Consider the following 15,963-nt stretch of genomic DNA (forward strand, 5'->3'; position numbering starts at 1 on the left):
TGGTAACTCTACAAGGCAGCAGAACTGTGTATTTCTACTAGTAAGTCAACAAAGAAAGGCCAAATAGACATCTAGTATATTTCAGTGAGTTCCCTACAAAGGGTTAAGGCAACACCCTGCCCTACCATAATGTTGAGATAACATTTAAATACTGTTAGGCTGTGCTAAGTGGCCTTTGTGCAGGATCACTTGTGATAATGAAACATCTTTTGTTTTGTAGTTGACGATTAAAAGTAGAAGTAAAAAGCCATAGCAAGGTTAGAGTGTATGCAAACAAACAGCAACTGCCAACCATTACTAGGAACTTCTCTTTCTTTATTGTGAAACTGTGCCGACAGCAGTAAGCCAACAAACTCCCCTCTCCAACTTCTTGACAGTCCTTTTCACCGAGTGCAAGAAAGCAGAGCAAATTAAAGCAAAAAAAAAAATGAAAAAACGGTTGTTAAAAGATCACTTGCAGCTTATTTTTTTAATGACAAATAAATATGCACTCTTCCATTTCATTCTCATAGAACGTTAGCATTGTCATACTGGTGTTTGCATTCAATGTGCGTACAAGGTGATTTTTGACTGTACATCCAACAGATTCAACATTAGCATTCTAAGCAGCATCAACATAAACAGCCCGTGCGCACTGTAGACTATTGTCTATACCAAGCTTTGACGAGTCACATTTCATCAGTAATTAGCAAAGAGCAGTCACATGCCTTTTATCAGAACACGTAACGACAATAAAACTAGTAAACTTTGAGCGGTAAACTGAGATGAACAGTGTTAATCCATCGTATAATCCAAGAATCACGTGTTTGAAAAAAGTGCCTAACAGGAACAGTTTCTTTGACATTATTGACCGATTTGATGTTTATCTGTCATATTGATCAGATTAACGCTACTCATAGAGGTTGCCATTGAGCGGATGTACAGTCATGAGAAAAAAATTAGGACACCCCCCTTTTTGGAAGACATGTAATAAAGATATAATTAGACAAATGGTCAGTTGCTAAGTCCAGCCCATGACCCTGCAAAGACATTTTGATTGATGCCGGTCGTGTTTTTCAACCAATCTTGCTATAATTTCACTCGCATGTGCTTGTCAAAGGTGTGTACCAAATTTCATAGTGATGTCTACAGTACAGTGGGTGTTTTGGAGTTCGCTTTGAGCTGTGTGAGTCAACTCAACTTAAAGGTTTCCAAACATTGACATTTAATAACAGTGCCAACATGTTTGGTAATATTTGTCAGAAAAATAATAGCACAGGCAACGCAATATGGGTGCATGTTTTGACGAATGTTCACACTTTTTTCAGAAGTAGAAGCATTTGCTTACACAAACTGGGTGTCCTAATTTTGTTGTGACTGTAGCTTTGCTTCACCGGCTGATGTTACGAAGCCGAAAAAAAAGCACCTCCGCCGGTTGGAGCTAGTAGTGCCCGATTACCTGATTTATTAATTACACCCATCACTAAATTAAGTAAAAATCAATGAAAAAGAGCAGCAGTTTATCCACTCATAATGAAGGTAAATGACAATCGAGGGATGGAAATGGAATTAAGTGCTGTCGCTTTGATCTTCGATCACTATTGAACTGCCATGTTCCTCCCTCTACTGCACACCAGGAATTCAAATAATCCATGTTAATCAATACAAAATACGTATAAACCTTCATACATCTCAAGATTACAAGTTTGGTACAGGTATGAAACAACAGCAAATAAACGGATTCTTGAATGTATTCACTCAAATCCTCGAGGGCACTTGCTTGGGCTACGTTTCAGAAGTTACAGTATAAAACATCATAAGAAACATATTGAATTTGAATTATAAATTATAAATTTGCTTATGTACAAAATCTCCCATGTTTTTACAGTATGCACATATGGACAGTGTCAGTTGCTTTCAAGCGTTCCTTAGAAAGAAACATATTCTTTGAAGGTGACAGTCAGACTATTTGTGGTGATGTCCGTAATGATGATGTTTCCCATGAAAGGACAGATCTTTTTAGCAGATGTTTCTTTCGTCGACTTCTGCGTATCTTGCCTTACATCCTTGCCAGCAGGTTGTGGTTCGGGTTCAAGTTCAGGCTGGGGTTCAGGTTGTTTCTCATGTTCAGGCTGGGGTTCGGGTTGTGGTTCAAGTTCACGTTGGGGTTCGGGTTGTGGTTCAAGTTCAGGCTGGGTTTCGGGTTGTGGTTCAAGTTCAGGTAGCGGCTCAGATTGAGGTTTAAGTTCAGGTTGCAGCTCCGGTTGAGGTTCAGATGGGATTTCTGACTTAGTCTGCCTCTTTGTCTTTGGGCAGCTCAGATCCATGGGTTCCTCTTGGTCACAACAGTCCATTGGATCATATGCAGTAGTGCTGCTACGTCCACGACAGTGAAGGTCAATAGGTTTGTCCTGAGGTGGACCAACCCCAGTGCTGGGAACACTGAGGTTTCTAGAAGCCAGAGAACTCTTGGAAACACTCCTCTCATCCACAGGGTCGGAGAGTTTTCTCTTCCGGCTACTGGGATAGGCTGGAATCCTAATGTGGTCCATAATTGTCGGGGTGGGGATGTTTGCGTCAGCCGGCCAAGTTGTAGAAGGCGAGCTGGCAGTCAGTTGTAGGGGTAGATCATCGGGTAAGTCCGCCTGACCGCGAGCCACTTCTGTGTTATATTCCTCTGCTGTGCTTGGTGATGGTTTAAAGAAGTGTCTGTCCTTTGGGGAACACTTTTGGGGGTGATCTGCAGCAGGGAGGGAACTACTGCTGCAGATCTCTTTGGGAATACCGTTCTCTACCATTTTGGTTCTGTGTGCTGGATTGTTCTCGCTCCCACTTTGGGTTTTCTCTCCGCTTGACGATTCCCCGTGTTTGCCCTTTGCTCCATGCACTTTATGACTGTCCATGTACTTACTCATGACGATAACAATACGTCCGTTCTTGTTTTTATTCTTGATTATCTTCATTTTGCTGCTGACAGAACTGGGCAGGGTTGCATCTTTAGGATCGGGCTTAAGGGCATGTTCACTTTCGGCTTCTTTGGGAGCAGGTTTCCTGACCTCCACTGCCAGCTCTTTGACTTTACTCAAGCAGCCTGTGTCTTTGTCACGAACCCATTTCTGCTGCAGCGCCAGAGGCAGGTTCCAGCCAGGGTTGGCTGGTTTACCGACTGTTTCCTGAACTTTGACCACCTTTTTGAGCCTTGAAGCCTGGGCATCATACATATTTGGGTCAGGCTCATAGTGATGGTGCTTTTTGCTGTTCAGCTGGTAGATGTACTTCTTCTTGCTGTTGGTGAGCTGGTCTGCAGGGACCTCCTGGTTGCTGGGTTGGTACTGGTGGTGCTTCTTGCTGTTCAGCTGGTACTGCTGGGGCTGAGGACGCTGAACCGGGACGGGATCGGACTTGGGGCAGTCTTCTACATCTGGAGATGTGTCCTCCAAACCTGCGGGGATGCTCGATCTCCGGGCAAATGAGGGTACCTTTGAGAAGAGACAAGATATGTTGGAAATAGTGTTGGTATTCTAAAAAGGCCAGATAGGTACATTTCCGCGAAGTAGGATTCTATATTAATAAACGCAATAATTTCATAGTTGGAGTCTGAGACCTGTTAATGGTTTTCCCCATTATTAGAGCCCTGTAGACATGAAATAACACCTCTTTACCTCCTATTATTCTTTCTTTACACCACATTGCGCAACAGTAATGCACAGACTACAGTCTCACTACAGGGACATGTAAGAGATGGCCGTCACTCCTAGTAGATAGCAAGCTACTGAGCTAACTAGTTAGCCTCCAATGTATTTTTTTAAGCTTAAAATGTTTCAGACTAAGTGGAGGAAAAAGGACAAAGCCAAAAAAGTACCACTTCCACACAGAATGTGAGGATAACTTTTTTCACTATGTCATGTCAGACATGCCATGGCTGACTCCATATACCGTTAAGGTTATGTAATCTATGATGTTCGAACTACAATGTAGGTGAGGTCAGGTCTGGAGAGGACCTACTTGGCCCCTCCATGACCTTCAGCTTCCTCAGTAAGGCACTTGATCGTTTTGTTTGGGCTTATCATCATACTGGGAAACTACCAAGCGGCCCAGGGAAGGTATTATGCCCTGCTTCAGGTGGTCACACTGCCTGTTGGAATTCATGTTTCGTGCACGCTACCATGCTTGACTGTATAGGCTAAACACAATTATCTACTACTCACTTGAGATGCCAGCCTTTTATACGATGACTGTGTGTTGACTCATTTTCAGTGAATAGTAAATTCATAGTGTGATACAAGCTGTACACTTACTATTTTCTGTAGTATTGTGTAAGATATAATAAAATGGTTGCTGAAATGTGAGGAATGTATTCACTTATATCCAACAGTGACCTAAGACTTTTGCACTGTGTCCTACAACAATCCATGCCTTTCCAAGGATAACACATAAACCACCACATTGAGATTGAAGGATTCCCAGCTAGTCACCCACCATCTTGTCGCTTTCTTTTTTTCTATAGCACAAACTGACCCCTCAGGCCCTCAAAGGGGCACTGCCGTGGAACGTTCAAAACCCTTTCGCTGTGACCTTTGGGTCAGACAAGTGCCAGCAGACATGTCACGCTTCATCTCTGATTCCTGACCACGTCTGACTCCAGCTAAGGACTAGCAATCAGCCTACATTTGCTTCATAACAAGGTCCATTACACCTAAAAGCATTAGCGTAGCACTACTTTCAGACATTTTGTTCCCACTCTGCTGGTGCTCTAAAATGAACATGTTGTAGAAAAAGACTAAGTCCACCGCATCCTGCATACAAAGCCAGACCTTATCAGGAAATAATAAACACGCTGGTGTAACCTTGAAGACAAGCCAGATCGAGAATCTCGCTCTCTCGCCCCCCTAGTGATGTCTCTGCCTGAAAGAAAACTAAAAATAACTCGCACCATAATAACAGCAGCTCTAGAACACCTGACAGGAACCCTTCCCCCACTCGGCCTCCCCTTTCTCTGGCCTCTCACTGCCACAGAGACCCAGTCAATATTACCTGCAGTAGAAGATGTTTTGGTTTTGGCCCTCGTTTGCGATATCCCATCAGCTGCTCCTGCCTCTCCCTGTGAAAGCAAAGCATGATTATTAACACCATTTGAAATGATATAGAATACGAACTGTCATATGAGAGTGTCATCCATTTTCCTCCGCCTATTCAAGGTCAAATGTGGAATTTGGCTCTGCAAAGCATGATGGTCCTTATTTGCATAGCTCTCCATGGTAATCATCCCAGACTGTATTCTCATTATCCTGCAGAAATTCAATTAAGGCTACAGCCAAGAGAATATCTGCTCGTCTTTCAAAAACATCCTCCCTTCTGCCATGTCTCCTCTACACAGCTCGCACAGCTGTAATGACGGTCACGTGATAAACGGCAAATTGGAAAAACACTCAGTGGGATGAATGCAAGCTAATAATCCAACAGGCAAATAATAGAACTGAGCTATTTTAGGAAGTGAACACATAAAGCTAGTACCGGTACATAAAGAGTGTAATGTGGTTGTACCGGCAAGGCCACTAAGCAGCAGCAGTATCACTGTCTCATAAATAACCAGCAGTGAATGAAGGCCGCGAATCTCACCGTGAAGCTACAGATGTTCAAACCATCATGGTTTGCGATAATAAACTGTCGAGAGCTTATTTTCCAAATGCTAAAAAATCAGAACGAGGTGACCCCCCCCCCCTCCCCATTCACAGAAGATTTGGCAATTACTGGCTCCCTTGTCGGATTCCCCCCTCCCCCATCCTCTGGGAGCAAGGCGAGGAATCCACACACACTGCACAGAACAGCCCTCCATGCATGACCATCAGGATGGAGCCAGACACACACATGCATGCCTGCTTGCTTGCTTGCTTCCAGCCGCACAGTGTAAACCTTTGACAGCATAAATGCTAATTCTGTCTCACGGGTTCCTGCAGCCTTAAACATGACGTTTTGTGCATTTGTATTCATTAGCATTTAACTTCACGGCATGGCATTGTTTTTGATTGGTTGCTAGGTCATTCGCGCCATGATGCATTTAGCCCTCAGTGTGTATAATACTAAATATGTCCTCCAGTAAACCCTCACTAGTCACTACATTAGGTACAGCTGCACAATCAACATGACATTTAACACAATAATAAATCTCAGCTTTGAATGTACTATGTTTTAGAATGTTTACTACTGTATCATAACATGGTGTTGTAATAAGGCAGCAACCAAGTAATTGTTTAGTAATACCACTAAAACCATTATTTGCTGCTTATTTACTTAAGTGGTGAGTAAATGGGTGTAGGTCTTCTTTAAATACACTTGTCATTCTAAATGATATTTCAGTATTTAATGTCAGTCATTTAATGCAATACTACTACTACTACTACTCCCAAGCATACTCAGGAGAGTGTCCTTGCTCAAGGAACTCTCACTGGCCCTGTTCCCAAGATTCAAGGGGAGATGTGGGGGGTGTAGCTCCTCCCCCTATGCCCATATAAGGTCACGGTCGAGCTGGAGGCCTTAATAGTGCAAAGTCTGCCACCACCTGCAGCATAAGTCTCACCTGTGTTGAAATGCAACCAGGAGGCGGGGGTCAAGGATGTTTTCCTCTGGCTCCCATGTGTTGTATCTGCAGGGAGGGGCCAAAATAACCGTCATTATTTAGGATTTACGACAGGTAACCTAACATCATCAGTGACTCCCAAGGTGATAGCGTATAACAAACCATTGTGAAGAGTTAGAAAAAAAAATGCATGTGGTGTGTTCGGGCGCCAACATCCAGTCGGCCATTTTAGCGCCACTGTCTCGCAAATTCGTTGGCAGAGCAGAAATAATTAAAACGGGATTACATGGCCGTGCCTACCCTCCCTTTTCCCCACGCATAAATTAGTGAAGGCATCCGCAGATACACAAAAAGCCCATATATGCGCTCACTCATTTGCATTCCAATGAGTTAAATTATGTATTAATATATGAATGCACGACTTACTTTGGAGACCATCCCCGCCACTTGACCAGGTACTCAATCTTCCCCTGCGATGAAAAAAAAAACATTCATATGGCATTAAACGCACCATTTCTATACGTTTCCCCTGCAAGAACAGGCGCCACTTTACCTTACGAATGCGCTTCTTTTCGATGCCCTCCACCGCAAAGACGTGTTCCCCGGCGGCAGGGAGCTCCATTCTCGCCGCAATCCGACGTCAGGCGACGAGGAGACGGCGAACGCGATGTGTGCAAAAGCAAAGCAATGCAAGGCAGGGCGCAGGCTTGGTAGTTTTCCAGTTTAGTATCCAAATCCAAAGTGTTATTCCCTCCAGCTCCGTCTAGTAGTCCCCTCCTTTGCACACTCCACACACACACACACACATACATACACAGTCCTGGCAGTGTGCATAGAGAGTGAGAGACAGTCACAGCCAAGCCGTAGTGAACTGATCCAGTCGTGCAAGAGCTCAGTCTTTGCTTGCATGACGTCAGGAAGGGAGGTGGAGACCTCTCCTGGTTGGACTCCAGCCCCTCTTCTTTGACGTGTGGGAATTCAAATAAATCACTGCGTTAAGTGTCATGGCACATATGCATCACTTTATCTCCATAACGCCTTTCTGTATAGGTTTTCAAAAAAGAAGCAACCGACCTTTTAGCTATTTATTCTGTCTTTGGAGAAACACACCTCCAAAAGCTCCCCACTAATGCTTGTTCTTATCAAGTGACACACAATGAATCACCTTATAAGACTGAACATGACGTCATTGTTTTATGCTCCTTTTATGCTTATACAATAATTGACCTGGATGCCCTTAAAGGTTGGAGGATCCCAAAACAGGTTTTATACACTTCCCCTTCCAAAACCTCTCCATCAATACTGTATAGGTTTCATTGATCATCCATTAGGTACACAATGCTAGATTTCAGCAAAACGCGCAGAATTGCACCTGAAATTTGCTTGTTTTATACCGTAGCCCCCCCAAAAGTGCCACGATAATACTGTGTAGGGGTTGTAGTGTAATGTGTTAAAACCAACTTTGAACACATTAGAACAGATCGTCTTAGAGCACTGAACATGCCATTATTTTTATGATTGACTTTTAAAGACTAAATCATCTCAGAAATTCTCTTGTTTATCCCCAACTATACTGTAGATGTCTTATAGATTGGTTATCTAAAGAAACAATGAAGCGTCAGGTTTGTTTTAAAGTGCAAATTCCTAAACTGCCAAGCGCTGAACATGCCATCATTGTTTTAGTTTTTTTATGATTGACTGACAATTCCCTTTTGTAAAATGTTGCTGCCAGATTGTGCCTGAAATTCACCTGTTTTTTTATTTTATGTTCACCTCAAAAGTACCACGCAAGTATAATGGATTTCACGTGTGAAGAAACACAACAATCTGGCAACAGTGTCAGGATCGGGGTGCAGAAAAAGTTTTGAGAGCATTCGGGTCAATTTTAAGCAGAATCACTTTAAATAAGGAACTTAGAAGACCTACACAGCATCAGCGGTGAGCTTCTAGAGGGGGGGTAAGCATACAAAACAATGGAGTGAGAAAATTGGGTGCAGAAGGCTCTGGTATAATCTACATAGGACTTATTGGATCCAAAATGTACATGCATGTTCCAAAGATGTAAGAGTCAAGAGTACAGCGGTCACATGATGCTTGACAACCTGTTACATTTGTGTAGATTAGATGTACATGCATGATTGTGTTAACGTTTTATGAATTCTCGCTGCCCATCAAAGCTTCTGACGAGCCCTCCAACACACCAGGAGACTTGTCATGTAGCAATGGGCTTTATCAGATACAACTTGCCTGTGTTTAAATAGGGAAAAAAAAGATCCTTATGTCTGCAAAACAGAACAGAGGCTTACATTTCGATCTGCTCACTGCACTGAGCAAATATAGGTCACACACACGCGCACACGCAATCGTCAGACCAGTGCCGTGTCCTCTGGGCTCAACTGCCATTAATTGAACACGCTGCAGACAGCTTTTCCAAGGCCTTACCTTTTTAACATCACAGCATGTGTTTCCCCCTTATGCAAATTCATCAGCAGCACTCTGCACGCTTATAAATGTTATAAACCCACGCACCAAAATGAGCAGCCACGCCGTAACAGACAGGATTCCTCCTCCTCTCCATAAAAGTAATTCAGCATCCTAAGGGTTAAAAGGGAAAGCAAGAGCTTCAGCAGCCAATTGCACACAGGCACGATCTATCTCTGCCCTGCCATATAAGGTAATGAGCAGAAAGCCGCCAAATAAAACCAACTTAACTCAACCATTCTACACTTTAGCACCATAAATCCACACAATGTAAGACTGGGACTCAATCGGGTGCAAAAACGCTCGATTAAAACTTGGAATTTGCGCAGAATGTGTCTTTTTTTATTCTCGCCCCCTCTCCGATGCCCTTCAGCCGCGGAGCACACACGCCCTGCTTCCCTAGCAACAGCATGGCGGGGAAATGGCACCGCGATATTAAAACACATGAGGGTTCTAACTGCTTCGATCCGTCCATTTAAATGTGCATACATGCACTGGCACATTAAATACATGTTTAGAACATGAGGAAGACGTTAGACGGCATTCGACTCACCATGCGTTCTGTCCCCTAAATATGACTAAGGGTGACTAAGTACTTTTTGCGGGTGTTACCGCAGCTCGGAACAATAAAAATATTACGTGGACTTACTAGTTTTAATTGCATTCGTTGAAAACACACTTTGTGTTCTCACTGAAACTTAGTGTTATACCAGTGAACACACCCTTGTTTAATGATTTTTATGAAAAAAAACTCCTGAATAAATCATTAAAAACTGTTTTCCAAAAAATATGTAACCTATAACATGTGTGATTATAATATAAAATAAATAAATCCGGTAGGAGAAAATATGTCAGAAAAAAATGCAGCATGGCACATTTTCATTCCCATGCAGAAGTGCTCCTAATGTGTGGGCATCTCTTCTAAGTAACCCCCCCTCTTTAGGTCACCCACATATATTTTCTAGTCTGTGCACATTTCTTTTAATTTGATAACTTATAACTTGTGTAATTCTGTCAAAACTGACAAGATGGAATCTAACACATTTCATCCAATGCTTGAAATGTGTTAGATTCCATCCCTTAACGACACCCCCACACAATTTCTACTCAAACCTATTATGTGTAATTGAAAAATACAGTATGGCACATTATTGATTGTCCGCTCTCCCGTAGTCTTCCAAATGTGTAAGATTCCGGAAGCAGCCACCTTTCAGGTCAACCATCCCAAACAATTTCTCCTGGGTTCAAAACGGTTATCATAACCCGCATAATTAGATGAATAAATTACAATATGGCACATTTATGACGGACGACTCTTCACTTGTGCTCCAGACCACCTTCAGGACACCATCCCATACTGGATTTAGGTTTTCCCAAAATGATGTAAGCTATAACCAGTGATTTTTAGCAAAAAAAATACGAGAAACACTTCTTAAGCAGAATGGTTGTTTGTCTATATGTGCCCTGTGATGGGCTGGGGACCAGTCCAGGGTGTACCCCGCCTCTCGCCCCAAGACAGCTGGGATAGGCTCCAGCACCCCTTGCAACCCTCGTAAGGAAAAACGGTAGAAAATGAATGAATTTCTTAAGCACAAGTCCTTCAGACCTGACAGATTTTCTTTTGGCTTTTAAGTCTGGAGTCAAGCTAAATGTAAGTCACTCACACATTTGTATGAAGTATCTTAAACTTGGAGGTTTTAAGGCAACATGAATGCTATTCAGAACCGTTCATAAGTCCACCCACCTTGACTGAAGCCTGCATGTTCTAGCTGTAGAAAAACCTGAATCTGGCACCACCATGCTTCCCTGTGGTCATGCCGTTTGTTACAGCGCCGCTTCGGGGCTTGTTGGACTTTTTTATATCTACTGTAAATGCTCAAGACCAATCATTTGCGTTTCTTCGTCTTTATAAAGGAACATTTTTAGCGTGCTTGCTGGTGGACTAAAACAAATGGAAGTGTAGATCCAAAGTCATGCCAAAGCAAATCTGTCAAGCAGCTTTAGAGTATTGAGTGTTGCATGCCTGCAACAAGGACAAAAAGCAGCTCTTATCTACAGCACACAAGGTCAGACTGTCTGTTTAAAAAAAAAATGTGATGTAGAATATTGTATTAGTGTAGGAGGGCAGAGGTTATGTCATGATCTCTGCAGGAAACACACACATCTCAACCTCCTGATCTTTCTATGCCCGCCTCCCCATAATGTCACACACTTCCACACAGCTGGAGTCATGCAATCACCCCTTTGGGCAAAGCTATAGGCCTGGGCCTCCCCTCTTTTAGCATCTGCCACCCACGGTGCCAGGAGTGCCAGCTGAGGGGATGGGGGATATTTGGGGAGGGGTGCAAACAGTGGGAGGAGAGCTTGAGGTAAAGTAAGTTCAGGATGAAGGAGGGAGGGAAGCGTCCGATTCGTTCCTCCGCTTGGAAGAAAAGACTTGATTGGGACAGAATGGGAGAGAAGGAAGGGTAATGGGGGGGGGGGGGGGGTGCCGGTATTAGAAAAATGTTAAGAGGGCTCTAGAGGCTCTCACTGCAGCGGGTGGTCATTAAAGTGGGCTAGCATCCACCTAGCTTCTTAATTAGCACGCTGTAAAGAAAAGCACACATCATCTGTATTTCCCCTGACATAATTCTGATCATTGTAACAAACGACCACTATTAGGAAGCCATTAATCTTGTCTCTGCACGTTTTAATGCACTATGACGATGGGGTGGTGTCGGGGTGAATGAAGGGAGTGGGGAGGGTCAGCGGAAATTCCTCCTCCAGTGTTGTTGTCACATTGTTGTGGCGAGGCGACAGGTTTGCATTTGATGGGCGGCGGCGGCGGTGGTGGTGGGTGCTTCTCCATCAGGGTGGGCCCCCAGCACCCTAACAACCTCCCCTTGTGGGCTTCAACCCCGCAAGGCTTGCTGTCGTGTGGGGTTCTTCCAGCTTGCACACCCATTGATCCCTGCATGGGAGACGAAGCAATGGGGGGAGGGTGTAGACTTTGAGCGGAGTAAAATGGATGGACGGATGGATGGGTGTAGACTTTGAGAAGGGGTGGGGTGGGGGGTGGGGGGGGGGGGTGCGGTGGAATTCAGCCAGAGCGGACACTTGTCAATACTGTATCGAGCCGAGCAACACCAACATGGTTTGATGGACGAGGTGTTTGTTAGCGTTGTGTACCTGCCGCCTTCATTTAACGATGGCCACGATAGCCCCCGCCCCCCCCAAAAAAACACACTGCACAATAATAGTTTCTCTGAGGAATGCACCCGCGAGGTTCATATTTAGCTCTCTCCTGTCTTAATGCCACGCTAATGATGAGTGACACCGACCCTTATCCTGAGAGCCTTTTTCTCCCCATTTTACCCCCCTTCCCCGTTCTCCAATCTCCAGGGAACAGCTTATTTGCCTCTTTCTAATTGCATTTTAATTTACATGTCAGCCTGCAAGCACTGAGATGGGTTTGTTTCCATCTTCCTTGTGCCTCACCCGCGTACACAATCTGCATCTTGTACTAAGCAGGAAGTGCAGAGAGCAGCGGGGCGATAATGATGCATATTTTATTATCTAAAATCAACAAATGAATGATAATTAGAATACTGCTCAGTAAAATACAGACTTCTCTTCAAGGTTGAGCTCAGTATTTCCAGTACATGCATTTATTTGTGGCGGCCTGCTACAAATAGATTAGACGTTCCTTGTTGGCCCTCACATTGTAGCATTAACATAACGCACCTGGTCTGCCAGGTAATAAAAAGACAAACAGGATGGATCACTGTTGCCAATTTTGTGAGTCTGGCAACGAGTGCTGCTGCGGGCCCCTCCCCCATCTAAAAGCACTCACAAGTGGCTCCGTCTTATTTGTTCGGCGACAGGAAAGAAGTTCATTTGTAGTACTTACTTACTTTTAGCAAGTGCGTCATAGCCAATTACACAAATTTGACGATAACATAATTTCCCTGCCCCGGCAACCAACTATGGAAGCTTAACTCTGTGTTCTAGTTTGTCATGAAGAAGACAATTCAAACATGTTTCTTGACATGATTGTTTCCAAAGACATGATGTGACAATGAGACACCAAACAAGCCAAAGAAAGGTGTAAGTGTCAGTCTCGGCGTTTTGAAGGTGAGAAACGCAAAACAGTAAGGTGGTGTCTCGCTGCCACATTGTGTCTTTGGGAACAGCCATGTTTCAATGAAGGCAAAAATAACCTTAAATGTTAATTTATCCCTTCATTCGTTATTTCTATGTATTTATACTTTTATTATACAAATTTTATTTTATTTTATTACAAATGTCCCCACTGAGGGACGAATAAAGGCATATCTTAATCTTAATTATGCATGTAAAACTGAATATGCATGTAAATCTGAAATTGTTAAACAATTTTTTGTGTTTACAAAAAATGCTGATGACATAAGAGGGCGACGTAGCTAACTTTCATGGACTTTCAGGATGAATCAATCCTGATAAAAATACAAATACAGAACACAGTTGGACTCACACAGTTTATTAATAACACAACAAGACGTTGTGTCATATGCCATATAACATGCCATAATGCATATTGTGTCATATGCCATATAACAGGAATATATGCAAACCAATTTTGGTGAAAATTTCCAATGTCCACCAAAAAACATGCTAACCGGGATGGACACTGACCAAGGTTCCACTGTAATTATACATAGTAATGACCTAAAAATGAGACATCAGCCAATATTGGTATCAGTTTTCTCATCAAGCTGAACTAGAGACACGTGTCTGGTATTATTTCCAAGTTTTGCCTTTGAATTGTAAACATGCAATTTCCAATGATTATGATTAAGGGTTAAGTTTGGATTTATGACTGTAATGTGACTCCACCTTCACAGCTGACTAGTAATGACAAACGGGTAGCGCTGCATGCACTTTCCAGCAACCGCAAAGAATCTGCACATCGTGTCAGGTTCTTTTGTGGTTGGAAAAACACAACAAGAGTACAGAACAGGAAACAACTTGAAAACAAAAACTAAAATCAAATTCGTCATGTTAGATTTGGAATAAACATTTGTGGATTCCTCCCACCCTTCCGCAAAGTTTCGTTGAAATCAGGTGTGACGTTTCTGCAAAATTATGCTAATTAACTAAAAAACGGTGATTAGAAACAATAGCCGTCATCTTAGCCCTGTCTAGCTTTGCAGTGCCTACAGTACAAACTAGAACTAGTGAATGATAACAAAAGGTAATGTCATTCTCAGAATCATCAAGTACAGTGAAGAAAATAAGTATTTGAACACCCTGCTATTTTGCTATTTCTCCCACTTAGAAATCATGGAGGGGTCTGAAATTTTCATCGTAGGTGCATGTCCACTGTGAGAGAGATAAACTAAAAAGAAAAATCCAGAAATCACAATGCATGATTTTTTTAACAATTTATTTGTGTGATACAGCTGCTAATAAGTATTTGAACACCTGAGAAAATGAATGTTAATATTTGGTACAGTAGCCTTTGTTTGCTATTACAGAGGTCAAACGTTTCCTGTAGTTTTTCACCAGGTTTGCGCACACTGCAGGAGGGATCTTGGCCCACTCCTCCACACAGATCTTCTCTAGATCAGTCAGGTTTCTGGGCTGTCGCTGAGAAACACGGAGTTTGAGCTCCCTCCAAAGATTTTCGATTGGGTTCAGGTCTGGAGACTGGCTGGGCCATGCTAGAACCTTGATATGCTTCTTACGGAGCCACTCCTTGGTTTTCCTGGCTGTGTGCTTCGGGTCGTTGTCGTGTTGGAAGACCCAGCCACGACCCATCTTCAATGCTCTGACAGAGGGAAGGAGGTTGTTCCCCAAAATCTCACAATACACGGCCCCAGTCATCCTCTCTTTAATGCAGTGCACTCGTCCTGTCCCATGTGCAGAAAAACACCCCCAAAGCATGATGCTACCACCCCCATGCTTCACAGTAGGGATGGTGTTCTTCGGATTGTACTCTTCATTCTTCTTCCTCCAAACACGCTTATTGGAATTATGACCAAAAAGTTCTATTTTGGTCTCATCTGACCATAAAACTTTCTCCCATGACTCCTCTGTATCATCCAAATGGTCATATGCAAACTTAAGACGGGCCTTGACATGTGCTGGTTTAAGCAGGGGAACCTTTCGTGCCATGCATGATTTCACATCATGACGTCTTAGTGTATTACCTACAGTAACCTTGGAAACGGTGGTCCCAGCTCTTTTCAGGTCATTGACCAAGTCCTGTCGTGTAGTTCTGGGCTGATTCCTCACCTTTCTTAGAATCATTGAGACCCCACGAGGTGATATCTTGCATGGGGCTCCACTCCGATTGAGATTGACCGTCATGTTTAGCTTCTTCCATTTTCTAATGATAGCTCCAACAGTGGACCTTTTTTCACCAAGCTGCTTGGTAATTGCTCCGTAGCCCTTTCCAGCCTTGTGGAGGTGTACAATTTTGTCTCTGGTGTCTTTGGACAGCTCTTTGGTCTTCGCCATGTTACAAGTTAAAGTCTTACTGATTGTATGGGGTGGACAGGTGTCTTTATGCAGCTAACGACCTCAAACAGGTGCATCTGATTCAGGATGATACATGGAGTGCAGGTGGACTTCTAATGGGCAGACTAACAGGTCTTTCAGGGTCAGAATTCTAGATGATACACAGGTGTTCAAATACTTATTTGCAGCTGTATCACACAAATAAATTGTTAAAAAATCATGCATTGTGATTTCTGGATTTTTCTTTTTAGTTTATCTCTCTCACAGTGGACATGCACCTACGATGAAAATTTCAGACCCCTCCATGATTTCTAAGTGGGAGAAATAGCAAAATAGCAGGGTGTTCAAATACTTATTTTCTTCACTGTAAGTCCAACATTTTTGAAGAGGTTAGATAGAATATAAACTAAAGTGGACCTAGCAGTGACACTTGGTGGTATAGT

General features: G+C 43.1%; 1 protein-coding gene across 1 annotated transcript; it reads right to left on the bottom strand.

Moving 5' to 3' along the window:
• Positions 1–303: 303 nt before the first annotated feature.
• On the bottom strand, positions 304–9,226 carry cbx4 (chromobox homolog 4 (Pc class homolog, Drosophila)). Its single transcript, XM_058049021.1, has 5 exons — positions 7,110–9,226; positions 6,983–7,026; positions 6,557–6,622; positions 5,014–5,080; positions 304–3,458 (listed from the first exon to the last, which is right to left on the bottom strand). The coding sequence occupies exons 1-5, from the start codon at positions 7,176–7,178 to the stop codon at positions 1,908–1,910; spliced, it is 1,797 nt and encodes a 598-aa protein (XP_057905004.1). The 5' UTR covers positions 7,179–9,226; the 3' UTR covers positions 304–1,907.
• Positions 9,227–15,963: the final 6,737 nt, after the last annotated feature.

The sequence above is a fragment of the Doryrhamphus excisus genome, chromosome 15, assembly GCF_030265055.1.
Source record: "Doryrhamphus excisus isolate RoL2022-K1 chromosome 15, RoL_Dexc_1.0, whole genome shotgun sequence".
Lineage (NCBI taxonomy): Eukaryota > Metazoa > Chordata > Actinopteri > Syngnathiformes > Syngnathidae > Doryrhamphus > Doryrhamphus excisus.

Excerpts from the sequence above, each read along its gene's own strand:
- cbx4 (XM_058049021.1), bottom strand. The coding sequence starts at position 7,178 with ATGGAGCTCCCTGCCGCCGGGGAACACGTCTTTGCGGTGGAGGGCATC. Across the intron at positions 5,081-6,556 it reads CTGGTTGCATTTCAACACAG|GGAGAGGCAGGAGCAGCTGA; the intron begins GTGAGACTTATG and ends TTGCTTTCACAG. Across the intron at positions 3,459-5,013 it reads CAAAACATCTTCTACTGCAG|GTACCCTCATTTGCCCGGAG; the intron begins GTAATATTGACT and ends CTCTTCTCAAAG.